The sequence below is a fragment of the Macaca thibetana genome, chromosome 6 (genome assembly GCF_024542745.1).
Source record: "Macaca thibetana thibetana isolate TM-01 chromosome 6, ASM2454274v1, whole genome shotgun sequence".
Taxonomy (NCBI): domain Eukaryota; kingdom Metazoa; phylum Chordata; class Mammalia; order Primates; family Cercopithecidae; genus Macaca; species Macaca thibetana.
The window spans coordinates 54,971,664-54,999,652 of NC_065583.1; the positions used below are offsets into that span (position 1 = coordinate 54,971,664).

Below are 27,989 nucleotides of genomic sequence, written 5' to 3' on the forward strand. Positions count from 1 at the left end.
TTTCTTAATGTACTAATTCTAAAATCACCTCCCATAAATTGTTTTGAGTCAATATCCAGTTACCTTTTAAAAATATTTTTCTTGGTTATAGCAATTTTATGAAAAAACATTCAAGATTTAAAATTATAATCACTTGAAGCTCATTAAGGACTGCCAAAAATTTAATTTTATTTTTGCATTCTTTATAAATAAAAAGCAACCGATAACCACTTTCCTCTTAGATCCAACTTCAATGACCATATTCTCAGAACTACCGAAAGACTTCAAGTACATTTTCTGAAGGAATAGTTTATAATTGCTGAATTTTACATTTTTGCTTAACAAACAAAATTTCTGCTTAATATATCAAGCATATTTTTGCTTAATATATTTTTGTAAACTACAGTTAACTCTTGGAATGTCTAAACTACCTTTATTTTCTTCATTAATGAGTAATTTAAAACTTCATGCACATGTAATATTTCATTATTATTATTACTGAGACAAAGTCTTGCTTTGTCGCCCAGGCTCGAGTGCAGTGGCATGATCTCGACTCACTGCAACCTCTGCCTCCCGGGTTCAAGCGATTTTCCTGCCTCAGCCTCCCAAGTAGCTGGATTACAGGCATGCACCACCATGCCTGGCTAATTTTTTATATTTTTAGTTGAGATGGGGTTTCACCATGTTTTCAACTCCTGACCTCAAATGATCCACCCATCTCAGCCTCCCAAAGTGCTGGGATTACAGGCATGAGCCACTGTGCCGGCATATGTAACATTTGAAATACCTAACTTCCTTAACATAAGGTAAAACAGTCTTAGGCAGGCTGCCACTGGGAATGTTTGATTTTCTTTTTCTTTTTTAAACTAGAGACAGGGTCTCACGATGTTGCCCAGGTTGGTCTCGAACTCCTGGGCTCAAGCAATCTTCCTCTCTTGGCCTCCCAAAGTGTTGGGATTACAGGTGTGTGTCACCACGCCCAGCTTGAAAATTTTTTTAAAGTATGTAGTAATACACAGGAGTAGATCACATTTAGTATATAACCAAGTTAATTAAGAAGTCAAAAAACCTGTTAAATTTAAGAATAAGGCTGGGTGCAGTGGCTCATGCCTGTAATCCCAGCACTTTGGGAGGCAGAGGTGGGCAGACCACTTGAGGCCAGGAGTTCAAGACCAGCCTGGACAACATGGCGAAACAGTCTTTACTAAAAATACAAAAATTAGCTGGGCGTGGTGGTGCACACCTGTGATCCCAGCTACTCAGGAAGCTGAGGCACATGATCACTTGAACCTGGGAAATGGCAGCTGCAATAAGCCGAGATCGTGCCACTGCACTCCAGCCTGGGCAACAGACTGAGACTCTTAAAAATTTCTGACATTTATTTACTTCTGGACAAACAAATGAGTGGGACGAATCATCAGCATACACCTCTTAACTGTATCTTTTTTTTTTTGAGACGGAGTCTCGCTCTGTCGCCCAGGCTGGAGTGCAGTGGTGCAATCTCAGTTCACTGCAACCTCTGCCTCCTGGGTTCAGGTGATTCTCCTGCCTCAGCCTCCCCACTAGCTCGGATTATAGGCATGCATAACCACGCCTGGCTAGTTTTTGTATTTTTAGTAGAAACAAAGTTTCACCATGTTGGCCTGGCTGGTCTCAAACTCCTGACCGCAAGTGATCCGCCTGCCTCAGCCACCCAAAGTGCTGGAATTACAGGCGTGAGTCACCGTGCCTGGCCAATGTTAGTTTTTATCCTTAAAATTGCCTGAGTTCTTAGAACACAGAAAAAACAAATTTGAATGCATTTGTAACAGCTTAATAATTTATATGTCCCATTATGATTTTAGTGGAATGTTTTAAAGTCAAAGCATAATTCACTGCAAAGATAAACTTGAAAAAGCAAACTTTCGAATAGTATGTTATGACCTAGACAAAACTGATTATCAACTAGTAATACTCACAATTAGCACGTGCAACAGAATGAGAAATTAAATCCTGTGCTATATACTCTTAAGTATTGTCAGACATGAGATATCCTTAAATGTTCTATCAATTGCATTCCTTTCTGCACATACACCATTTTAAACAAAACAATTGTCTTTCCTCCAGATTCTCATGTTTATCAGTGCAAAACATTGCAATCTCAGTAAAAATGGTTTATTACAATGTTATTTTAGAAAGGCTTAGTCCTCAAACTGTCAAAAATGTACTTAAAAAATGTCCAAATCATGAGAATGATCAACTTCAATGGCTTCCTCTGCATCCAACTTGGCTTCTCCATGTCCTTCCTGTGACTCATCAAGAGAGGCCAAGGCCTCATTTGTATCACTTGCAAAAGTTTCTCGTGATGTATCATCATCCTCTTGAAAATTCAGACTTTTAATAGCTTGTTTCATCTTTTTTCCCAACACTTGTGTTCTCCTCTTCCTAGCAGCTTTTTTATTTTCGTATTCCTTTTGGTTTTCAATGTAGAAAATGTCCTGTAATAAAGGAACAACTTTAGTAAGCAAGAACTACCACGTATTAAAAGTTTATTCCATGCCTGTCCCTTTAAAATCATTATCTCCATTTCTTACCAAAAATTAGCAAATATCATTAGGCTCCTTATTAAGATGGAGTTCAAGATATTAAGTAAGTACTCACTGCAAGTAAAGGTTGAACTGATTTAAACCCAGCCTAGTGCTGGGTTTAGGGCCCATGCTTATTCTACCATAACGTATCATCTCTACAGTTAAAAATTTCCTAAATGAAGGCTGGGCATGGTGGCTCATGCCTATAATCCCAGCACTTTGGGAGGCGGAGGTGGGTGGTTCACTTGAGGTCAGGAGTTGCAGACCAGCCTGGCCAACATGGTGAAACCCTGTCTGTACTAAAAATACAAAAATTAGCCAGGTGTGGTGGCATACATCTGTAGTCCCAGCTACTAGGGAGGCTGAGGCAGGAGGATCATTTGAACCCAGGAGACAGAGGTTGCAGTGAGCCGAGATTGCGCCACTGCACTCCAGCCTGGGTGGCAGACCAAGACTGTGTCCCAAAAAAAAAAAAAAAAAAAAGACCCAAACCAAAACAACAAAGTTTTGGAGCATTTTGGATTTCTAGAATAGGGATCATCAAACTGTACTAAAACAAAGAAGGTTCAAAGCTTTAAAAAAGAAACTGGTGTTGGCAGGACACACTTCTGGGACCCTATTATCTTCTGGGCAGGGATTCCTAAAAGCTGCAGCCAAGCCAGTGCCTCTAATATTCTTAACGAATATAAATCCCAATGCCTTTTTGTTTATAAAAAGCACTATGGAAGATGGTGGGAAAAAGGAGACCCTCTCCTAAAATGTATGCTGAATAGTTATAAGCAGCACACAGAATTAACAGAGGAAGGTGTAAAGATCTTTGAAATGAAGGGGTAAGGGAAAACTTCAGAATATGAGTGTTTTGATGAAGAGAAATAATAAAAGTATTTGTTAAAGAGGAGGAACTGAGGATGGAGAAGGAGGGTACATATGTGAGAAAAGACAAAGGTAAACTCAGAAGATAATGAGGCTCGCTACCAGTTATCAAGTGAGTACTTTTATGTACCAGGCATTTTGCTAAGGACTTTACACACACATTAACTCATTTCATCCTCACAAAAGCCTTACGAGGTAGTTATACTATCTTTGTTTTCAGATGTGGAAAATGAGGCACAAAATTACAGAGCTAACATGTGAAAGTATGAAGTCTGAACTCACATAAGATTTCTCTAATATTCTTCTTCTTAAAAGTTTTTGATAGAGATGGGGCCTTGCTCTGTCACCCAAGCTGGAGTGCAGTGGTATAATTAAACCTCACTGCAGCCTCGAATTTCTGGACTAAAGCAATCATCCTGCCTCAGCATCCCAAGTAGCTGGTGATTTCTCCCACATTCTTGTTTTTTTTTTTTTTTCTTCTTTTTTTTGAGACAGAGTCTGGCTCTGTCGCCCAGGCTGGAGGGTAGCGGTGCAATCTCGGCTCACTGCAATCTCTGCTTTCAGGGTTCAAGCAATTCTCATGCCTCGGCCTCCCGAGTAGCTGGAACTACAGGCGTGAGCTACCACACCCAACTAAATTTTGTATTTTTAGTAGAGATGGGGTTTCTCCATGTTGCCCAGGCTGGTCTCCAACTCCTGGCCTCAAGCGATCCACCTGCCTTGGCCTCCCAAAGTGCTGGGATTTACAGGGGTGAGCCACTGCACCCAGCCCAATATTCTTAAAATCCATTATACTGACTTCACAAAAGTGTGATGATTTGCAATTTTTTCCAAGAGTTCAATTACCTTTAATACAAAGACTATGAAGAAGCCACAAGTAGAAGCATTTTCATTTTATATGGAAGCACATCCAAGCATCTTGCTAAGAATTCTAAGTAGTATAATGCTTGGTAACAACGAATAAATTTTATGAAGCTGTCCTTTTCTCTCCAAACATGGCAAGCCTTACTAAAAAGAAACTTTGGCCAAGTGCGGTAGCTCATGCTTGTAATCCTAGCACTTTAGGAGGCCGAGGTGGTCAGATCACTTGAGGTCAGGAGTTTGAAACCAGACTAGCCAATATGGTAAAATTCCATCTCTACTTTAAAAAAAAACAATACAAAAATTAGGCTGGGCGTGCTGGCTCATGCCTGTAATCCCAGCACTTTGGAAGGCCGAGGCAGGTGGATCACGAGGTCCGGAGATCGAGACCATCCTGGGCAACATGGTGAAACCCCATCTCTACTAAAATACAAAAAATCAGCTGGGCGTGGTGGTGCGAGCCTGTAATCCCAGCTACTAGGGAGGCTGAGGCAGGGGAATCGCTTGAATGTGGGAGGCAGAGGTTGCAGTGAGCCAAGATCGCACCACTGCACTCCAGCCTGGGCGACAGAGCTAGGAGACTCCATCTCAAAAATTAAAAGAAAAAACAATAAACAAAATAAAAAGAAACTTTATTCCCATGCGTTATGAATTTAATAGAACAAAGTGGGAAATGGTTCCCAAAATGTTGTTGCAATACGTTAGTATCTTTTTATTTTTTTAGACGGAGTCTCGCTCTGTTGCCCAGGCTGGAGTGCAGTGGCACAATCTTGGCTCACTGCAAGCTCCACCTCCTGGGTTCACACCATTCTTCTGCCTCAGCCTCCTGAGTAGCTGGGACTACAGGCGCCTGCCACTACAACTGGCTAACTTTTTGTATTTTTAGTAGAGACGGGTTTCACTGTGTTAGCCTGGATGGTCTCGATCTCCTGACCTCGTGTCTGCCCAACTCAGCCTCCCAAAGTGCTGGGATTACAGGCGTGAGCCACCATGCCTGGCAATTGTTGTTAATATCTTTATCACAAAGGCAGGCAAGTAATTTGAGGGAAAATTTCCCCCTTCCCATCCATATCTATATATACTTAACTCTCCAAGTTAAGGAAGTTAAGGATCTAACTCTAGTGTTTTAGCTGAGCTTTTTTTTTTTTTTTTTTGAACAAAGTAAATAAAGTTTTAACTATTGCTTTTTCCCTTCAGAAAACTTTATATTTTTTAAAACAAAACTTAATTGTGAGGTCATGTACCCAAATGGAATTTTAAAACAGGAAAACAAATCCATTCAGTCAAGTTCTGGCTTCTAAGTTCTACATATGGTGACTGTTAGCAACACAGCAATGAAAAGAATAATTATAACATCATCATTTGGGTAGCATCTGAAATAAATTATGTATAATAAAATTGTATTGGTCAGGCATGGTGGCTCACACCTGTAATCCCAGGCCTTTGGGAGGCCCAGGCAGGAGGACTGCTTAAGGCCAAGTGTTTGAGACTAGACTGATCAATACAGAAAGACCCTGTCTCTACAAAACATTTAAAAAAGCCGAGAGTGATGGCATGTGCCTGTAGTCCCAGCTACTTGGGAGGGTGAGGCAAGAGGGTCACTTGAGCCCTGGAGTTTGAGGCTACAGTGAGCTATGATAGTGCCACTGGACTCCTGTGTGAGTGACAGCAGGAGATCTATCTCTTCAAAACAAAACTGCCGGGTACACTGGCTCACACCTGCAATCCCAGCACTTTGAGAGGCCAAGGCATGAACATCATTTGAGCCCCAGAGTTCAAGACCACCCTGAGCAACACGGCGTGAGACCTGGGTGACAGAGTGAAACAGTCTCTTTTTATAAAGAATTTTTTGACCAGGCGCAGTGGCTCACGCCTGTAATCCCAGAACTTTGGGAGGCCAAGGAGGGTGGATCACCTGAAGTCAGGAATTTGGGACAAGCCTGGCCAACATGGTGAAACCCTGTCTCTACTAAAAATACAAAAATTAGCCGGGTGTGGTGATACGCCTGTAATCTCAGCTACTCGAGAGGCTGAGGTGACAAAACTGCTTGAACCTGGGAGGCGGAGGACGCAGTGCGCCAAGATCGTGCCATTGCACTTCATTCAGCCTAGGGGACAGAGTGAGACTCCGTCTTGCTGAGGCAGGAGAATGGCGTGAACCCGGGAGGCAGAGCTTGCAGTGAGCCGAGATCCGGCCACTGCACTCCAGCCTGGGAGGCAGAGCGAGACTCCATCTCAAAAAACAAACAAACAAACAAACAAACAAACAAACAAAAGAATGTCCTTGTAAATCAATATGTCCCTATTATTAGATATTCCAAATGTTTCTGTATTTTCTTATTATAATGCAAAGTTTCTGGCAGTTTAACATAAAAACTTTCTAGCATTAAAATCCTTTCCCTCAATGAGCTGGAATTACTGAATTACAAAGACATAATACAGTGAAAGTAACTCCAGCATGGGTTTGGAGTCAGAGTGGTCTGTGTGATCTCAGGCATATAATTTTGATTATTCTTCATTTGCATAACAAAGTAACACCCACAGTGATACAATGTGAAGATTAAGTTACATAATATTAATCTCTGGTCCAGTGGGAGGAAATCAATAAATGTTACAGTATTTCTTCTCTCCTGCCTGAGAATATTGTTTGTCCAAGGTTTAGTTACTTAGAAGGTATCTTTTAAGTACATATTTTTGTCAAGAATTATTTTGGGTGAGGGGAGAGAACATTAGAGTATAATCTTTGCTACCACTCAACAGTTGTGTTCCTAAGGAAACTTACATTGTCACAAATCATGTTACTGAAACAGTTGTTACAATGAAATGAAAAAAGTAGTTACTATACTAGAGATTTTAGATTTGCAGTAACAGTAACATTTCCTATAGGAATGTCAACATAGCAGACTCTTTTAAAGTGACTGTTAAGTGAACAGCCAGAAAACTTAAGGAAAAAGAACACTGAGCAGATGCAAAATACAATTACCTGGACCAGCTCAAGGTAAGTGGCTTTATCTGTGATCATTAGCATTACAGTCAGTATGGCTAAAAAACACATTCTTATTAATCTTTATCACCATTGTTATCGTAAGGAAAACACAGAGCTACTCAAATACAACAGCTGCATTAGATGTGTACCACCTCTTTCCTATGTAAGAGGTTAGTTCTCAATCTTTAGTATTTGAATAAATGCTAAGTACAAATTATGTTCTCTGATTAACAAATTAAAAGATGTCTATAAAAGACATTCCCAATAACACAAAAATGACTTAAAATACTAAAGAGTCTCTGGGCGTGGTGGCTCATGCCTGTAATCCCAGCACTCTGGGAGGCCAAAGCGGGTGGATCACGAGGTCAGGAGATCGAGACCATCCTGGCTAACACGGTGAAACCCCATTTCTACTAAAAATAAAAAAATTAGCTGGGCGTGGTGGCGGGTGCCTGTAGTCCCAGCTACACAGGAGGCTGAGGCAGGAGAATGGTGTGAACCCAGGAGGCGGAGCTTGCAGTGAGCTGAGATCGTGCAACTGCACTCCAGCCTCAGCGACAGAGCGAAACTCTGTCTTGGGGGGAAAAAACCCCCAAAAAACTAGAGAGTCTACACCTTCCAGTTTATAATACTGGAGACAGAAGAATGAATTAAACAAAGCCAGGAGGAGACAATCACCAGAATATAATAAAGTAACCAAATATTCTGTAAGATAACCACCTGTAACTCTTCTTCCTTTTTTTTTTTTTAAAAGACAGAGTCTTGCTCTGTCACCCAGGCTGGAGTGCAGTGGTGTGATCTCGGCTCACTGCAACCTCCACCTCCCAGGTTTAAGTGATTGTCCTGCGTTAGCCTCCCGAGTAGTAGGGACTACAGGCGTCCGCCACCATGCCTGGTTAATTTTTGTATTTTGAGTAGAGTCAGGGTTTCACCATGTTGGCCTGGCTGGTCTTGAAATCCTGAACTCAAGTGATCTGCCCACCTCGGCCTCCCAAAGTGCTGGAATTACAAACATGAGCCACCATGCCTGACCTCACCATCTTTAACTTTTTTTTTTTTTTTTTTTTTGAGACGGAGTCTCACTCTGTCGCCCAGGCCGGAGTGCAGTGGCCGGATCTCAGGTCACTGCAAGCTCTGCCTCCCGGGTTTACGCCATTCTCCTGCCTCAGTCCCGAGTAGCTGGGACTACAGGCGCCCGCCACCTTGCCTGGCTAGTTTTTTTGTATTTTTTTAGTAGAGATGGGGTTTCACCATGTTAGCCAGGATGGTCTCGATCTCCTGACCTCGTGATCTGCCCGTCTCAGCCTTCCAAAGTGCTGGGATTACAGGCTTGAGCCACTGCGACCGGCCTTAACTCTTTAAAAGGTCTAAATCATGAAGGAAAATGTGGGGTTAAAAAGAATAAAGGAGGGCCAGGCGAGGTGGCTAACACCTGTAATTCCAGCACTTTGGGAGGCCAAGGTGGGAGGACTGCTTGAGCCCAGGAGTTGAAGACCAGCCTGGCCAACATGGTGAAACTCCGTCTCTACAAAAAATAAAAAAATTAGCTGGCCATAGTGGTGCGTGCCTGTAGTCCCAGCTAATTGGGAAGCTGAGGGTCATGTAAGACCAGGGAGGTCAAGACTGCAGTGAGCCGTGATGATGCACTCCAGCTCGGGCAACAGAGTAAGACTTTGTCTCAAAAAAATAAAATAAAATAAAATAATTAAAAATATATAATAAAGGAGATTTAACAAATGGAATATGGAAACCTAGACTGTATCCTGCTTAGGAGGAAGGTATGTAAAATATATTCTTTTTTTTTTTTTTTTTTTTTTGAGACGGAGTCTCGCTCTGTCTCCCAGGCTGGAGTGCAGTGGCCGGATCTCAGCTCACTGCAAGCTCCGCCTCCTGGGTTTATGCCATTCTCCTGCCTCAGCCTCCACTACAGGCACCCGCCACCTCGCCCGGCTAGTTTTTTGTATTTTTTTAGTAGAGACGGAGTTTCACCGGGTTAGCCAGGATGGTCTCGATCTCCTGACTTCGTGATCCGCCTGTCTCGGCCTCCCAAAGTGCTGGGATTACAGGCTTGAGCCACCGCGCCTGGCCGTAAAATATATTCTTGGGACAAATTACGAAATTGGAATAAGGCCTAGATATTGAATATTATGAAACTGTTTTTATTTCTCTTAGGAGTGATAACGGGTCTTGCGGTTATGTAGGGTATTGTCATTACTGGGACATACTTTTTTTTTTTTGGTGGGAGATAGCACCACGCTGAAGTGTTAACTGTACTACTCACTCCAGACTCACTGCCTGCCCTTATGCTTGTTCAAATAATTAGAGCTAAGCATTTGATGCTTGTTATTTATTTCCACATGGAACAGAAAAAGACTGTATAGGCCAGGCGTAGTGGCTCATGCCTATAATCCCAACACTATGGGAGGCTGAGGTGGGTGGATCACTAGAGCCTAGAGTTCCAGACCAGCCTGGGCAACATCTCTACAAAAAAATACAAAAATTAGCTGGGTGTGGTGGCGCATACCTGTACTCCCAGTTACTCTGGAGGCTGAGGTGGGAGGACCATTTGAGCCCAGGAGGCAGAGGTTGCGCAGTGAACAGAAATTGTGCCACTGCACTCCAGCCTGGGCAACAGAGCTAGATTCTTAGACCCTGTCTCAAAGGATCAAATAAATAAATAAATAAATAAATAAAGTGTATAGGTAAAGTAAGAATGGTTCATGCCTGTAATTGCAGCACTTTGGGAGATTGGGGCAGGAGGATTACTTGAGCTGAGATGTACAAGACCAGCCTGGGCAACATACCGAGACCCTGTATCTACAAAAAATAAAAAGCTGGCTGGGCGCCTGTAATCCCAGCACTTTGGGAGGCCCAGATGGGCAGATTGCTTGAGGTCAGGAGTTTGAGACCAGCCTGGCCAACATGGTGAAACTCCGTCTCTACTAAAAATATAAAAATCAGCCGGGCATAGTGGCATGTGCTTGTAATCCCAGCTACCTGGGAGGCTGAGGCACGAGAATCACTTGAACCCAGAAGGCAGAGGTTGCAGGGCGCTGAGATCACGCCACTGCACTCCAGCCTGGGCGACAGAGTGAGACTCCACCTCAAAAAAAAAAAAAAAATAAATAAAATAAAAGGCACAAATGTTCCTTAGAATAAGACAGTAACACAATCAGTCCACTGAAGGCACAGCAGGTAATGGATATTCATAGAAAATGAAGCTAGAGGGTGAGTTACAAGTCAAATTATGATGGAGTTTAAGAGGTGAGGACATTATTATTACCTTAATTTGTTCCTCGCTGATACTAGGAGTGTTTTTCAAGAGATTCAGAAAAACTCCACCTGGTGTTCTTCTTCGACTACCATTCTACAAAAACGAACAGAAAAGTTAAAGTGCATATACTCTTCCCATAAATGGTCAAGGCATCTTTTAACAGGGACACAATTCAGGAGATAGAAGGAATACCAGATCTGAAGTCCAGTCCTGATTCTGACTCTTATGAAATAGATAACACCAGTAAATTACCGAAATATGAGTTTCAGTTTCTTCATCTATAAAATGAAGGCCAAAGGTCTTTGGTCTTTTTTAACTCTGAAATTCTGTGATTTAAAAAATCTATATGGTAACAAAGAAAAATAGGCCACTCAGCTCAAATGACCTAACAAATCACTGGATTTTCTGTTTTTAACTGCCACCTGCTTAAGTCAGTAAATTTTTTTTTTTTTTTTTGAGACGGAGTTTCACTCTTTTGCTCAGGCTAGAGTGAAATGGCGTGATCTTGGCTCACTGTAGCCTCTGCCTCTCCCGCGGGGTTCAAGTGATTCTCCTGCCTCAGCCTCCTGAGTAGCTGGGATTATAGGTACTCATGACCATGCCTGGAGAATTTTTGTATTTTTAGTAGAAACAGAAATTGCCATGTTGGCCAGCCTGGTCTTGAACTCCTGACCTCAGGTGATCTGCCCGCCTTGGCCTCCCAAAGTGCTAGCATTACAGTTGCGAGCCACCGCATCCACCATGAATATTCTATTAGATGTTAAAACACATCATAAACCCTATATAATTAAAACTGTATGGTAACAAAATAAATCTAGAATGATCAGTGAAGCAAAACAGAAAATCCAGGAAAAAAGGCCAAATATATATTGGTATTTAGTCTATGATATAGATACTATCTTAAATTGGAGAAGATAAACGTATTATTTATTTTATAGTATGGAAGCTGACACAAGGCAGAGTGTTGCCTTGTTCGACCTCAGTTAAGCATGTGCATGTTGGACAACTCAAATTTTTTTAGAAACTGCACGTCTGTGAACGACTGTGAAACCACTAGCATTAATTTTGAGGTTAATAACTTTTTACCAAGTAGGCAAATTTGAAAATATAAAATCTACAAATAATGAAGATCAACTGAGCACGTATGTGTATATACACACACGTATGTGTATATGTGTAATACAAATTATGATATAACCATTCACTGGAATGCTAGCAACTGCAAAAAAGAATGGAGGGGCTCTCTTTATATACTTCATAAGATTTCTAAGATACATTAAGTTAAAAAAGCAAGGGTATAGAATAGTGTGTATAGTATATGACCACCTGTGTAAAAAAAAAAAGTGTGTTGGAGCCACGCGCAGTGGCTCACGCCTGTCATCCCAGCACTTTGGGAGGCCAAGGTGGGCAGATTATAAGGTCAGGAGTTTGAGACCGGCCTGACTATCATGGTGAAACCCCATCTCTACTAAAAATATAAAAATTAGCTGGCCATGGTGGCGCGTGCCTGTAATCCCAGCTACTTAGAAGGCTGAGGCAGGAGAATTGCTTGAACCCGGGAGGCAGAGGTTGCAGTGAGCCGAGATTGCACCACTGCACTCCAGCCTGGGTGACAGAGCGAGACTCCATCTCAAAAAAATAATAATGTGTGTTGGGGAGGAGTCTGAGTGGCTCGAGGATACATGTGGTCGGGTAGCCTCTCACTACATACCTTTTACTCTTCTGATTTTTTACTGTGATAATAAACACATGACAAAAATTTTTACTGTCTTCACAATTTTTAAGTGTACAGTTCAGCAGTAAAGTATATTTACACTGTTATAAAATGATCTCCAAAACTGTTTCATCGGCCGGGCGCGGTGGCTCAAGCCTGTAATCCCAGCACTTTGGGAGGCTGAGACGGGCGGATCACTAGGTCAGGAGATCGAGACCATCCTGGCTAACACGGTGAAACCCCGTCTCTACTAAAAAACACACACAAAAAAACTAGCCGGACGAGGTGGCGGGCGCCTGTAGTCCCAGCTACTCGGGAGGCTGAGGCAGGAGAATGGCGTAAACCCGGGAGGCGGAGCTTGCAGCGAGCTGAGATCCGGCCACTGCAGTCCAGCCTGGGCGACAGAGCCAGACTCCGTCTCAAAAAAAAAAAAAAAAAAAAAAAAAAAAAAAAAAAAAAACTGTTTCATCTTGCAAATGTGACACTCTGTACACATCAATTTTCCTTAGCCTCCTCCCTTCAGCCCTTGATACTCTTTCTTATGTTTTATCATGTGAACTGGTTGCCATTCAAACAACTGAATTTTTAAAAATAAGGAAATAGGTACATATACACACGTGTGGCCGGGCGCAGTGGCTCGTGGGTTGGGTGAGGCCAAGACGGGTGGATCACTTGAGGTCAGGAGTTTGAGACCAGCCTGGCCAACAGGGTGAAACCCTGTTTCTACTAAAAATACAAAATTAGCTGGGCATGGTAGGATATGCCTGTAATCCCAGCTACTAAGAAGGTTGAGGCAGAATTGCTTGAACCTGGGAGGCAGAGGTTGCAGTGAGCTGAGATGGCACCACTGCATTCCACCCTGGATGACAGAGCAAGACTCTGTCTAAAAAAAACCAAAAACCAAAAAACAAAAACCAAAAAACTCACACACATATTTTTGTAGGAGTTTGAGACCAACCTGGGCAACATGGTAAAACCTCATCTTTACAAAATATATAAAAATTAGCTGGGCATGGTGGCTCAAGCCTACAGTCCCAGCTACTTGGAAGGCTGAGGTGGGAGGACTGCTTGAGTCAGGGAGGTTGAGGCTGCAGTGACCTGATTGTGCCACTGCACTCCAGCGTGGATGACAGAGGGAGACCCTGTATCAAAAAGAAAAAAAAAAAGAAAGAAAAAAGAAAAAAAACCACCCATAATCCCACTACCCATAGGTAATCACTGTAACATTTTGACACATAATCTTTTTACTTTTATTTGACACATTCTCACTCCGTCGCCCAGGCTGAAGTGAAGTGGTGTGATCATACCTCACTGCAGCTTGACCTCCTGGGCTGAAGGGATCTTCCCACCTCCTTAGCCTCCCGAGTAGCTGGGACTACAAGCACTTGCCACAACATCCAGCTAATTTTTGTATTTTTTTGTAGTGATTAGGTTTCACCATGTCACCCAGGCTGGTCTCAGAATTATAGGTGTGAGCCACCACACCTGGACATCTTTTTACTTTTTTGTATGCCACATACATTTGTAACCCAACCCCAAATGGGAGTCTGTTATATAAATTGGTTTATTTATTTATTTATTTTTGAGACAGAGTTATGTTCTTGTTGCCCGGGCTAGAATGCAGTGGCACATTTCTGCTCACTGTAACCTCTACCTCCCTGGTTCAAGCGATGCTCCTGCCTCAGCCTCCCGAGCAGCTGGAATTACAGGCACGTGCCACCACATCAGGCTAATTTTGTATTTTTAGTAGAGATGGGGTTTCACCTTGTTGGCCAGGCTCGTCTTGAACTCCTGACCTCAGGTGATATGCCCGTCTCAGCCTCCCAAAGCAAGTAAGCCACTGCGCCTGGCCAATTGGTTTGTAATCTGTGTCTTTTCATTTAACAATCCATTATACCAGCCTTCCATGTTCATGTTAAATAGACTTTTGAGACTCTGGAGCTAATGTGAATTTTTGGACATTGCTCTTTAAACTGGCTAAAAACCTTGGAGTAATCCTTGACTCTTCCTTTTCTTACATCCTGCATCTAATCCACTAGGAAATTCTGTTGGCTGTATCTTCCACATATACTCAGAATCTGACCACTTTTCCTTCACCCCAGTGCTACCATGCTGGTCAGACCCACCTGGAATGGCATTTCCTGCTTCTACTCTTATCCCTCAAAACAGCAGCTGAAAGGAAAGCATTTCTTTTTCTTTTTTTTTGAGACTGAGTTTCACTCTTGTTGCCCAGGCTGGAGTGCAATGGCGTGATATCGGTTTATGGCAACCTCCACCTCCTGGGTTCAAACGATTCTCCTGCCTCAGCCTCGTGAGTAGCTGGGATTACAGGAATACACCACCATGCCCGGCTAATTTTTGTGTATTTTTAATAGAGATGGGGTTTCACTATGTTGGTCAGGCTGGTCTCGAACTCCCAACCTCAAGTGATCCGCCCGCCTCAGCCTCCCAAAGTGTTGGGATTACAGGTATAAGCCACCACGCCCGGCCTAGGAAATGCATTTCTTATCATTCAAAACCCTCTATGGACTATCTCATTTAAAGTAAAAGGCAAATTCCTTAAGATGGCAAACAAGTTCCCACTAGACCTGGCCCAATTACCTCTCTAACCTTATATCCCAACTCACTCTCTCATGCACTCTGCTCCTGCCACACTGGCCCCTTGTTCAGACAGGAACTAGGTAGAGATTAGGGTGGAAAGAGCAGCCTTGCCAAGTTCAGGGTAAGAGCCTGTCTTTAAAATTTTGTCCATTATGGATTTTTTGCATTAATTTTGATTTTTGAAATTGGTACATTCAAATATTATTTGTTTTGATTACTGAGTTTTTAAGGCACTCTCAAATTTTGCACCTAAAGCAAGTAAATTGTTCACTTCACCCCAGTTCTGGCCTTGCTGGGCACCCTTCACTTCTACAATGGGTGTTACTTCTACTTGGTCTATTCTTCCAGCAGTAGTCACTGCTTCACCTCAAGTCTTTGTTCAAATGGCGCATTCTTAATAACATCTACCCAGACCACTCTAGTTTAACTGCAACGTCCCCCTCTCCACTACTCCCTATAGCTCCATCTGATTTCTTTCTTTTACCATAGGATGTATCACTTTTTATTTTTTTTGAGACAGGGTCTCGCTCTGTCACCCAAGCTAGAGTGTAGTGGTATGATTACGGTTCATTGCAGCCTTGACCTCCCAAGTTCAAGTGATCCTCTCACCTCAGCCTCCTGGATAGCTGGGACTAAACACATGTGCTACCAAGCCCAGCTTATATATATATATATGTATGTTCATTTTTTTTTTTTTTTTTTTTTTTTTTTTAGAAACAGGATTTCACCGTGTTGCCCAGGCTGGTCTCGAACTCCTGTACTCAAGCCATCTACCCTCCTCGGCCTCCCAAAGTGCTGGGATTACAGGTGTGTCCAGTCAATGTATCAGTTTTTAACGTACTTGAAGTTATACTTATTGTTTATAGACTGTCTTCCTCTCCCCCAACCACACCATAAGCTCCTTCCTCTAGAACAGTGCCTGGCATGTAGAAAGCACTAAATTCAAGGACAGAATGTATCCAAAGAAGTAAATTTGGGGGCCAGACATAGTGGCTCACACCTGTAATCCTAGCACTTTGGGAGACCGAGGCTGGCAGATTGCTTGAGCTCACAAGTTCAAAACCAGCCTGGGCAACATGATGAAACTCCGTCTCTATTAAAAACACAAAAAAATTAGCCAAGCGCAGTGGCATGCACCTGCAATCCGAGCTACTCAGAGGCTGAAGTGGGGGATGGCTTGAGCCTGGGAGGGGGAGGTTACAGTGAGCTAAGATCACACCACTGCACTCCAGCTTGGGCAACAGAGCCAGACTGTGTCTCAAAAAATAAAATAAAATAAAGTAAATTTGAACTTGCATCTTCCCAATATTCAGTAAATCTGCATTAGCTCATTGGAATATAAAGTTTTATTACTACAGTATTAAAATATTGATGAAATCTGTAACTGTGTTTAACTGAATGAAAATTGAAGTACTTTTAACAATGACACAAATAGGGATGGCAGTGCATTTGTGATTATTATAATTTGTTTTGTTGCTAACTTCTGTTTTGACTCCTGTAATTTATGTTCATAGGCTATTTCCTTAGCCAATGCTATCAATCTTAACTGGGTTTTCTTTCTCCCCATGTTTAAAGCACAATATTGATCTACTCCCTTGTGATGTCATTATACTATTCAGACTTAACCAGTAAAAAAAACAAGGAAGTCATTCAAACCTTCATCCTCACCCGGTGGTGAAAGCTGAATTAAATGAGATGTGCCAAACCCTTCTACAACTGCCAGTGCTCGTGATCTGGCCTAGGCAGAGCAGCTCTTTCTGTCATTCTGAAACAGTTAAGTGCTTCTCAAACTTTTCTCCCATTATTGCTCCAGGACCCTTTTTAGACTTCCCCCAGCTTTCATTCCTACACCCAGGAAATTTTAATACACACAAAAATACTGTGTACCTATTTGTGCTTTCCTGTGTGCTCATACAACAAAAGTGTTGGCCGGGCGCAGTGGCTCAAGCCTGTAATCCTAGCACTTTGGGAGGCTGAGGCGGGTGGATTGCCTGAGCTCAGGAGTTCTCAACCAGCCTAGGCAACATGGTGAAAACCTGCCTCTATTAAAATACAAAAATTAGCCAAGCGTGGTGGTAGATGCCTGTAGTCCTAGCCACTCGGGAGGCTGAGGCAGGGGAATTGCTTGAATCCAGAGGCGGAGGTTGCAGTGAGCTGAGATCGCACCACTGCACTCCAGCCTGGTTGACAGAGTGAGACCCCGTCTCAAAAAACAAACAAAAAGTTATTTTTTTGCCCTCTTTTTCAAGAACGCATGAATTAAGTGAACCAAAAAGAATACTTCTGTTTACCATTGCTAAAGTGCTGGACACCGTGGTCAGTACTTTACGTGCATCATCTCCTCTACTCCTTACAAAGTAGGACTAATCTCCATTTTACAGCTGAGGAGACTGAGGCTCCAGGGAGTCAAACAACTTAGCCAAATTTCAATTAATATGCTGAAAATCTAGAAGTAAAAAAGGGTACCTAAACTCTAAAACCCATATTCTCAATATCTGAGCTCCTAGGCTCCCCTAGACTCTATTGTCTTAAAATTTCAACCCCTTGGCCGGGTGCAGTGGTTCACGCCTATAATCCCAGCACTTTGGGAGGCCGAGGTGGGTGGATTGCCTGAGGTTAGGAGTTTCAGACCAGCCTGGCCAACATGGTGAAACCCCATCTCTACTAAAAATACAAATATTAGCCAGGTGTGGTGGTGCACGCCTGTGATCTCAGCTACTTGGGAGGTTGAGGCAGGGGAATCGCTTGAACCCGGGAGGCGGAGGTTGCAGTAAGCCAAGATTGAACCACTGCACTCCAGTCTGGGCGACAGAGCAAGACTCCTTCTCAAAAAAAAAAAAAAAAAAAAAATTAATTAAAAAAAAATTCTGTAGTCCCAGCTACTCGGGAGGCTGAGGCAGGAGAATGGCGTAAACCCGGGAGGCGGAGCTTGCAGTGAGCTGAGATCCGGCCACTGCACTCCAGCCTGGGTGACAGAGCAAAACTCCGTCTCAAAAAAAAAAAAAAAAAAAAAAAATTCAACCCCTACCTTTAACGAATCATGTAAGAAATGTTTTGGTGACTATACAGTAACAGGCTACAATTTATCTGTTTTCTTTTGTCAGGAAAGTATAATTAATACAGTCTATAACTGTATTAATTTTTTTTTTCCAGACGGAGTTTTGCTTCTTTGCCCAGGCTTGAGTGCAAGGGTACCATCTTAGCTCACCGCAACCTCTGGCCTCCCAGATTCAAGTGATTCTCCTGCCTCAGCCTCCTGAGTAGCTGGGAGTATAGGCATACGCCACCATGCTTGGGTAATTTTGTATTTTTAGTAGAGACAGGGTTTCTCCATGTTGGTCAGGCTGGTCTCGGAACTCCCAAACTCAGGTGATAGGCCCACCTCAACCTCCCAAAGTGCTGAGATTACAGGCGTGAGCCACTGCGCCCAGCCACTGATTTTTTTTTTTTAAACCCAGTCTTCACTGTTGATAATAGTTTAAAAACCTCAAACATACTGTAAGAAGGCATGATAAATCAGAGATCCAACAAAGACCAAGTTAAATTTGTAATCAAAAACAAAAACAAAACCACAGGAGAAACAATACAAAACCAAAAACGGTTAAGCAGTCTTACCATTATAAAGAGACCACCATTTTGTTCAACTTCAGCAGTTTCCATCAGAAGTTCAATTGCCTTTTTGTTCCCAATAATCCTCACTACTCGAGCTATCAGGTCTTTCTTTGGTTCCTGTAACCTGATGAGAAACAAATAAGTAAAATTAACCTCTGTTTGTTGTACAAAGTTGAAGAAATCTACCTGAGTCTCCAGCTTAGTCCCCAGCTAGAATAAAATCTGATTCCAGCAACACCTGGTTTCCTAAATCTTCAATATTTAATCTTGGAATCACTGACATGTAAACATTCCTAATCTTTGGTCACAGGAGATGGTAACCTCAAGTTTCCATGTAAACTCTCATATTTGGCTTCTTTATTTGCCATACTGTATTGCAGTATATTTCAAAATGCACATACAGCACGACGAATGCAGGCCTGAATGCAAAAGAAGATAAAGCCAGTCCACTATTGTCAAAATAAATGACAGACATATACGCTTTCAATTATTATGCCTAAAAGCTAAGGCTCTCTAACTCCAGAGATGGCTGGAGCTTTACAATGGGATAGGACCTTTCCCTCATAGACTCCCTGCCTCAGAACAAAAAATAGAAATAGCTAATATTTACTGATGGTTCATTATTATTACAGTAAGCATAATCCTAAGAACCTTACATGCACTATGCCAGTTGATTCTCTCAAGAATGTACAAGATACCGGCCAGGCACGATGGCTCACGCCTGTAGTCCCAGCACTTTGGGAGGCCGAGCTGGGCAGATATCTGAGGTGAGGAGTTCGAGACCAGCCTGACCAACATGGAGTAACCCCGTCTCCACTAAAAATACAAAAAAAAAGTAGCCAGGCCTGGTGGCGCATGCCTGTAATCCCAGCTACTCGGGAGGCTGAGGCAGAATTGCTTGAGCCTGGGAGGCAGAGGTTGCGGTGAGCTGAGATCGCGCCATTGCACTCCAGCCTGGGGAACAAAAGCAAAACTCCATCTCGGAAAAAAAAAAAAAGAATGTACATTTTCATTTTGTCATTGAGATTTTAGAAACATAGGTAGCCTAAGTAATTCTTCCAGTGTCAAAGCTCACACTCTCAACAGATCAAGAATTCAGATGGGTGCCATGGCTCATGCCTGTAATCCCAGCACTTTGGGAGGCTGAGGTGGGCAGATCACCTGAGGTCGGGAGTTTGAGAGAACAGCCTAACGTGGAGAAACCCTGTCTCTACAAAAAATACAAAATTAGCTGGGTGCGGTGGCGCATGCCTGTAATCCCAGCTACTCGGGAGGCTGAGGCAGGAGAACTGCTTGAACCCTGAGGCAGAGGTTGCAGTGAGTTGAGATTGCACCACTGCACTCCAGCCCGGGCAACAAGAGCGAAACTCCGTCTCAAAAAAAAAAAAAAAAAAAAAAAAAGAATTCAGACTTGGCATCCTTTGTTTCTTCTCAACGGGAGGCAGTGTATTTTTGTGGAAAGAGAGATAGACTAGGAACACGAGGATCAGGGTTTAGTTCCAGGTCTAATATTAATCTGTAAAATGAAGGTTTTGGTTTACAACATCTCTAAGTTCCTTTCCAGCACTCAAATTCCAAACTTCCCCAGTATTTTAAAAATCAAGTACTGGTGTTCAGATAGGTTTGCCTGGAAAGTAAATACTTGTTTTCCTACCAGTTGCATTACTCTTGAACCATACCTGTTTTCAAATTTGTGACACTGTTCATTAGTGATTTAGAGCTAATGAAAATGTTAATTCAAAATCTGAACTTGGTAAAAATACATGAATTGTAAATTTACCATACACCAAGCAATTCTACTTCTGGACATTTACCCAAAAGAAATGAAAATATGGCCGGGCACGGTGGCTCAAGCCTGTAATCCCAGCACTTTGGGAGGCTGAGACGGACGGATCACAAGGTCAGGAGATCGAGACCATCCTGGCTAACACGGTGAAACCCCGTCTCTACTAAAAAATACAAAAAACTAGCCCGGCGAGGTGGCGGGCGCCTGTGGTCCCAGCTACTCCGGAGGCTGAGGCAGGAGAATGGCGTAAACCCGGGAGGCGGAGCTTGCAGTGAGCTGAGATCCGGCCACTGCACTCCAGCCTGGGCGACAGAGCCAGACTCAGTCTCAAAAAAAAAAAAAAAAAAAAAAAAAAAAAAAAAAAGAAATGAAAATATGGCCAGGCGAGGTGGCTCACGCCTGCAATCCCAACACTTTGGGAGGCTGAAGAGGGTGGATCATCTGAGGTTAGAAGTTTGAGACCAGCCTGGTCAACATGGTGAAACCCTGTCTCTACTAAAATACAAAAAAAAAAAAAAAAAAAAAAAAAATTAGCTGGGCGTGGTGGCACACGCCTCTAATCCCAGCTACTAGGGAGGCTGAGGCAGTAGAATTGGTTGAACCCAGGAGGTGGAGGTTGCAGTGAGCTGAGATCGTGCCACTGCACTCCAACCTGGGCGACAGAGTGAGACTCCATCTAAAACAAAACAAAACAAAGATATGAAAATATATGTTTAAAGATCTGGATGTGAAGGTTCATAACAGCATTATTCATAATAGCCAAAAAGTAGAATAATCAATATGAATATATGCATATATACACACACAATAAAAATGTATTGACTCCTGCTACACCACGGATCAATCTCAAAAACATAACACTGGCCAGTCACAGTGGCTCACGCCTCTAATCCCACCACTTTGGGAGGCCGAGGTGGGCGGATGACCTGAGGTCTGCAGTTTGAGACCAGCCTGGCCAACATGTCAAAACCCTGTCTCTACTAAGAAATATAAAAATTAGCTGGGTGTTGTAGCACATGCCTGTAATCCCAGCTACTCACGAGGCTGAGGCACAAGAATTGCTTGAACCCGGGAGGCGGAGGTTGCAGTGAGCTGAGATCGTGACACTGCACTCCAGCCTGGGCAACAGTGTGACACTCTGTCTCAAATAAACAAACCACACACACACACACACAACAAAAAAACAAAAACATAACATCAGGTGACAGAAGCAAAGCACGAGATTACATACTACATGACACCATTTATATGAAATACCAGAAAAGGCAAATTTATACAGATAGAAAGTAGATTAGCAGTTATCTGGGATGAGAACAGGGATTAACTGTAAATTGGCATGGGGACATAAGGGATCTTACTGGGTGACGGAAATGTTTCAAAGGTGATGGTTATACAACTTGATATGTTTCCTAAAAAAATTAACACTAGAAATGGGTGAATATTATTATCTGTAAATTATACCTCAAAGTTAAGAAAAAAGGGACAATTTCTTGAAAACACTAAACAAACAAAAACAACTCATGATTTAAAAAGATATGCTTTATTTAAAAAGCTCTATGGCACTAAATGCAACGAGTTGTTTAACAGTTCATAAAAGTCTGCAAAATTATTCTATCAGGCTTGTTCAAATTTAAGAAAATACAGCTGGTGTGCAGCTCATGCCTGTAATCCCAGCACTCTGGGAGGCCAAGGCAGGCAAATCACTTGAAGCCAGGAGTTCAAGACCAGCCCGGCCAACATACTGAAACCCCATCTCTACTAAAAACACAAAAAACAAAAACAAAACAAAACAAAAAAATGTATTTGAATGTGGTGGTGAATGCCTATAATCCAGGTTACCCAGGTGGCTGAGACACGAGAATTGCTTGAACTCGGGAGGGGAGGTTGCAGTGAGCCAAGATAACACCACTGCACTCCAGCCTGGGTGACAGAACAAGACTGTCTAAAAAAACAAACCAAAAAAACAAACTGAAAAATACAATACAAATGTATTCATATAACCAAATTACCCCAGTTCCTTAAAGAAAAAGCCTCAAAAAGAGTCAGGCACAGTGGCTCATACCTATAATCCCAGCAATCTGGAAAGCTGAGGCAGGACTGCTTGAGCCCAGGAGTTCAGCTTCAGTGAGCTATGATTGTGCTACTGCACTCCAGTTGAGTGACCAGAGCAAGATCGCCTTTTTTTTTTTTTTTTTTGAGACGGAGTCTTGCTCTGTCACCCAGGCTGGAGTGCAGTGGCCGGATCTCAGCTCACTGCAAGCTCCGCCTCCCGGGTTTACGCCATTCTCCTGCCTCAGCCTCCCGAGTAGCTGGGACTACAGGCGCCTGCCACCTCGCCCGGCTATTTTTTTGTATTTTTTAGTAGAGACGGGGTTTCACCGTGTTAGCCGGGATCGTCTCTTGATCTCCTGACCTCGTGATCCGCCCATCTCGGCCTCCCAAAGTGCTGGGATTACAGGCTTGAGCCACCGCGCCCGGCAAGATCGTCTCTTAAAACACAAAAACAAAAAAATCTGCGGACAGCGCAGTGGCTCATGCATATAATCCCAGCACTTTGGGAGACCAATGTGGGAGGACTGCTTGCACCCAGGAGTTTGACACCAGCCTGGGCAACATAGTGAAACTCCTAATTTTTTTTTTTTTTTTTGAGATGGAGTCTAGCTCTGTTGCCTACCCTGGAGTGCAGTGGCACAATCTCGACTCACTGCAACCTCTGCCTCCCAGGTTCAAGCAATTCTCCTGCCTCAGCCTCCCAAGTAGCTGGGATTATAGGTGTCCACCACCATGCCCAGCTAATTTTTGTATTTTTAGTAGAGACGGGGTTTCACTGTTTTGGCCAGGCTGGTCTCAAACTCCTGACCTCATGATCCACCCACCTTGGCCTCCCAAAGTGCTGGGATTACAAGCGTGAGGCACCGTGCCTGGCCATCTTTTTTTTTTTTTTTTTTTTTTTAATTAGCCAGGCATCATGGCCTGAGTCTGTAGTCCCAGCTACTTAGGAAGCTGAGGTGGAAGAATCCCTTCAGCCCAAGAATTCTAGGCTCCAGTGAGGTGTGATTGTAGCACTGCACTCCAGCCTGGGCAACAGAGTGAGATCCTCTCCCCTCCAAAAAAAAATAAATTAGGCCAGCTCTTGGCTCACGCCTGTAATCCCAGCACTTTGAGAGGCGAAGGCGGGTGGATCCCTTGAGCTCTGGAGTTCGAGAGTAGCTTGGACAACATGGTAAGACCCTGTCTCTACTAAAAATACAAAGAATAGTTGGGTGTGGGGGTGCGTGTCTGTGGTCCCAGCTATTCAGGAGGCTGAGGTGGGAGAATCCCTTGAGCCAGGAGGCGGAGGTTGCAGTGAGCAACTAACTGCACTCCAGCATGGGTGACAGAGCAAGACGCTGTCTCAAAAAAAACAAAAAGAAAAAAGAAAAAAGGAAAAAGAAAAAGAAAAAAAAATCTCAAAAAAAAAAAAAAAAAAAAGAGGGGAACATATCATTAAAGTATTTGGCATTTATTTTATTTCCTGTAAATAGAAGCCATCTGGTCAAGTACTTATTTGTAATTCAAATGCTCACCTGAATGAAATTTCATCAGCCACTTTCTCTTGAGAATCTTCCTCTGTGATCTCATATCGACCTTTATAGTTCATTTCTGGTCTGTTCCCCAGCCTGTCTTTGACAGGTCGTTTCCTTTTGAGATGACCTTGCCCATTTTCCTCTTCCTTTGATCCCATTTTTTTGCCACCGTGCATATATTCATCTAGTTCCTTGTCTAGATCTTTTGTATGCTCTTGAGATTCCCTCCTAAGTTTCTTAGCAAGCAAATAATTGTAGGTCTCGGATTGCCTGCTTCTGTCAATAGTGCCCTCCATTCCCAAGATACCAAGTTCAGTGGCCACTGCATCTTGATTCTGTTCCTGCAGCACAGCACCCCATATGTTGTTAATCTTCTTTCCTCCAGCAACAGGTGGTTTCTGACTGCTCTGGCCAAACTGAAAAGGCTCTGGTTTGGGAGGAGGGTTAAAACATTTCTGTCGTTTGCGTTTCCAAAGACAGCTATCATCATCTGAATCAGAAAAACTCTCTTCACTTGAATCCACGCTTTCAACAGCTCGATAATGTGATACTGGCGCACATGTCGTTGCTGTGTTCTGGAAGGCCCTCGTAGCACTGTCGCCACCTAGCACTTTCTGCAAGTGAAAAGAAACACAATCCATTTCACAAAACACATAAACTCCACCTACCTAATTTTTAAAAATTTAGAGATTCAACTGCACCATTCCAAAAGGAACTGATCTTCAAAGACAAGTCTGAGACCAATCAAATCCTTACTTTTCTAAGTTCCACATGGAATTCGCCAATTTAAAAGCCACAAATTCTTATCTTTACAACTAATGCAGCACTTTGTTCTAAGATATCCTTTTACTATATTACCAAAGTTCTTGTCACCTTTAAAAGATTTCAAACTTTTCAGTTATTGTCAGAATGTTTTATTTTTATTTATTTATTTTTTTTTTTTTTGAGACGGAGTCTCACGCTGTTGCCCAGGCTGGAGTGCAGTGGCGCGATCTCGGCTCACTGCAAGCTCCGCCTCCTGGGTTCACGCCATTCTCCTGCCTCAGCCTCCTGAGTAGCTAGGACTACAGGCGCCCGCCACCGCGCCCGGCTAATTTTTTTTTGTATTTTTAGTAGAGACGGGGTTTCACTGTGGTCTCGATCTCCTGACCTTGTGATCCGCCCGCCTCGGCCTCCCAAAGTGCTGGGATTACAGGCTTGAGCCACCGCGCCCGGCCTGTCAGAATGTTTTAAAATGACATACATAATAATTGTTACTTATTTTTTTTTGAGACAAAGTTTTGTTCTGTGGCCCAGGCTGGAGTGCAGTGGAGCAATCATGGCTCACCGCAGCCTCAACCTCCCAGGTTCAAGCAATCCTCCCACCTCAGCCTCCTGAGGGACTGCGACTACAGGCAACCCTCACCATAACCAGCTAATTTTTGTTTTTTTGCATTTTTTGTAGAGATGGGGTTCTGCCATATTGCCTAGGCTGGGCATGATTTTTTTTTTTTTTTTTTTTTTAGAGGGAGTCTCGCACTGTCACCCAGGCTGGAGTGCAGTGGTGCGATCTTGGCTCACTGCAAGCTTTGTCTCCCGGGTTCAGGCCATTCTCCTGCCTCAGCCTCCCAAGTAGCTGGGACTACAGGCGCCTGCCACCACGCCCGGCTAATTTTTTTTATTTTTAGTAGAGACGGGGTTTCACTGTGTTAGCCAGGATGGTCTCAATCTCCTGACCTCGTGATCCACCTGCCTCGGGCTCCCAAAGTGCTGGGATTACGGGCGTGAGCCACCGCACCCGGCCTGGGCATATTTTTAAAACCCCACAGTCCACAGCATTAAGTTTATTTACCAAGTCATGGGTCAATTTATGTAAAAACAACCTGAGATTGAAAAACAAAATATCTTGGTACTAATTTCCTAAACATTTATATGCAAAAGCAAGTATTTGTATTTGTTAAAACTCCTACTACGCTGGAAATGCAAGTAGGGAGGATCTATCTCCCACTATCTTCAAATAATGATCAGAGATAACACTTTTCAGGCATTACCGCGCACTGTATGCTCCATAGAATCCTTGCAATAACCCTATCAGTGGAACATCATGCCAATTCCATAGATGGAGACAAAAAGCAGTTAGGCTAAATAAACCTGCTGTAGGTCACACATCGGTGGCCCCAGGATCTGAACACAGGCAATCTGGCACCAAAGCCCCCTCAAAGAGGTTGCTACCTACTAAGGCAGTCAAGACAAATTACCGTTTAGAAAGCAGGGAAGCTGGGCCCGGCGCGGTGGCTCGCGCCTCTAATCACAGCACTTCGGGAGGCCGAGGCAGGTGGATCACTTGAGGTCAGGAGTTCAAGACCAGCCTGGCCAACATGGAGAATCCCCGTCTCTAATAAAAATACAAAAACTAGGCTGGGCGCGGTGGCTCACGCCTGTAATTCCAGCACTTCAGGAGCCCAAGGCGGGTGGATCACTTCAGGCGGGAGTTCGAGACCAGCCTGGCCAACATGGTGAAACTCCGTGTCTACCAAAAATATAAAAATTAGCCGGGCGTGGCCGCAGGCCCCTGTAATCCCAGCTACTCGGGAGGCTGAGGCAGGAGAATCGCTTGCACCCGGGAGGCGGAGGTTGCAGTGAGCCAAGACTGCGCCACTACACTCCAGCCTGGGTGACAGAGTGAGACTCTGTCTTAAAACAACAAACAAAACCAGAGAAGCTACCACAAAAACCTAGTGCCATGGTACCGCATGACAAAGCTAGGTTCGGTGGAAACAAGGAAAACCAGCTCTTTAAGTGAACTCTGATAAACTTCATTCCTGGGCCTCAGTCTCTGTCTCAGGGAGAAAAGGAGCACCACAGGCTGTTTCAGGCCGATGTCCCCAGATGCTACACATCTGGCAAAATCTGCCCCTTAATGGTCACCTAGCGGCGCTGGAGTGGGGAAGCCCTAAGTTTAGAAAAAAACAAAGAGCGGTAGGTGGAGGTGAGACCGCCAAGAGACAGCCGCCAAGCCAGCCTCCAGGAGGCGCCAGGGCTCGCGCGCCCGGCCTCGCAGGGAGCCGCCAGGTTGGGGCTCGCACGCCCAGCCGCTGCCGCCGCCTCCGCCCCTCGCTGCCGGCCCCTGCAGCCCGGGCTCCGTGAGCCCGCCCGGGGGACGCCTGCTCGCCCTTTCTGCCGCCACTGACCGAGCAGCCCGGTCCGGACCGGGCTCCTAGCTCTCACCCCTCACCCTCACCGCTGCCTGCGCGCTTTCCGCGGCCCAGGCTCGGCGCGCCCAGCCACGATAACGCACCCTCCTTTCACACTCACCGGCAATTGCAGCGTCCTGTCGCTGGGTGCGACCGTCATGTCGGAATCCGAGTCGGAAAGCTGCCCATCTTCCATGTCGCCAACCTCCAACGCCATCTTCCTGCCCTGCGATGAGCTGCGCGGCGGAGGGTCAGGAGAGCACTTCCGGCGGTGCGGCCGGAAGGCCCGGCGGCGCGCCTGTTTGGGCGCCCCCGCACGGAGGCCAGCATGTTGCAGCGGCTTGAGGCGTAGCCATTGCATTTCAAATACCGCGGGAAAATGAATCCCTTGTTCCCCCAACACTTTTCTTTCAAACTTTATTTTCGTGCAAACAAAAATATGTCACGAATCGCGGTCGTCTGGGATTCCCCAATTGGCCGTACATCCTTCGCCTGTATGCTCTGGACAAGCCTCCTTGCTTCCATTCTTGCTCCTCCGCTACCCACTCTACATATTGCTTCCAGGGAAGCCTTTCAAGCGGTATAGTCCGCCCTCTGTATCCACTCCCTATCCACAGATGCCAAACCTGCGGATGGGAAGGACGCACTGTGCACCACCACATAATATAAGGGGCTCGAGCATGGCCTATGTTGGTATCTGTGGGGGTCCTGAAAACAATGACCGGCAGATACCGAGGGACGATTGTACCTTAGCTGGAATCTTCCAAGTGCACCCCTCCTCAAAACAAGGACTGAGTTCTCAGCATGGTGTTTGAAATGTTTGTTTTTCGGTGTCATAAAGAAATAGCACTTGAACATAAATGTAATTTATTGAGTAAGGCCATTTTTACTTTCTGCAGAAAGGGTACGCCCACCAGCAGTTTTGCCAGGAGAGTACACTGAACAAAGGAGACAGGGTCATTTGTAAGCTGAGGCGTTTACCTTACTGCTGTGGCTG

The 27,989-nt window shown here is 44.0% G+C and overlaps 1 protein-coding gene across 1 annotated transcript; it reads right to left on the minus strand.

The window, feature by feature from the left end:
- Positions 1–143: 143 nt before the first annotated feature.
- PHAX (phosphorylated adaptor for RNA export) lies at positions 144–27,905 on the minus strand. Its single transcript, XM_050794534.1, has 5 exons — positions 27,114–27,905; positions 23,820–24,433; positions 18,471–18,591; positions 10,550–10,633; positions 144–2,456 (listed from the first exon to the last, which is right to left on the minus strand). The coding sequence occupies exons 1-5, from the start codon at positions 27,351–27,353 to the stop codon at positions 2,187–2,189; spliced, it is 1,329 nt and encodes a 442-aa protein (XP_050650491.1). The 5' UTR covers positions 27,354–27,905; the 3' UTR covers positions 144–2,186.
- Positions 27,906–27,989: the final 84 nt, after the last annotated feature.

What these genes read in the sequence shown, in the direction of transcription:
- PHAX (XM_050794534.1), bottom strand. Translation starts at nt 27,353, where the DNA reads ATGCAATGGCTACGCCTCAAGCCGCTGCAACATGCTGGCCTCCGTGCG. An exon ending in ATGGTGGTCTCTTTATAATG is followed by an intron (nt 10,634 to 18,470) that starts GTAAGACTGCTT and finishes TCGTTTTTGTAG; the next exon opens with AATGGTAGTCGAAGAAGAAC. An exon ending in TCAGCGAGGAACAAATTAAG is followed by an intron (nt 2,457 to 10,549) that starts GTAATAATAATG and finishes CCTTTATTACAG; the next exon opens with GACATTTTCTACATTGAAAA.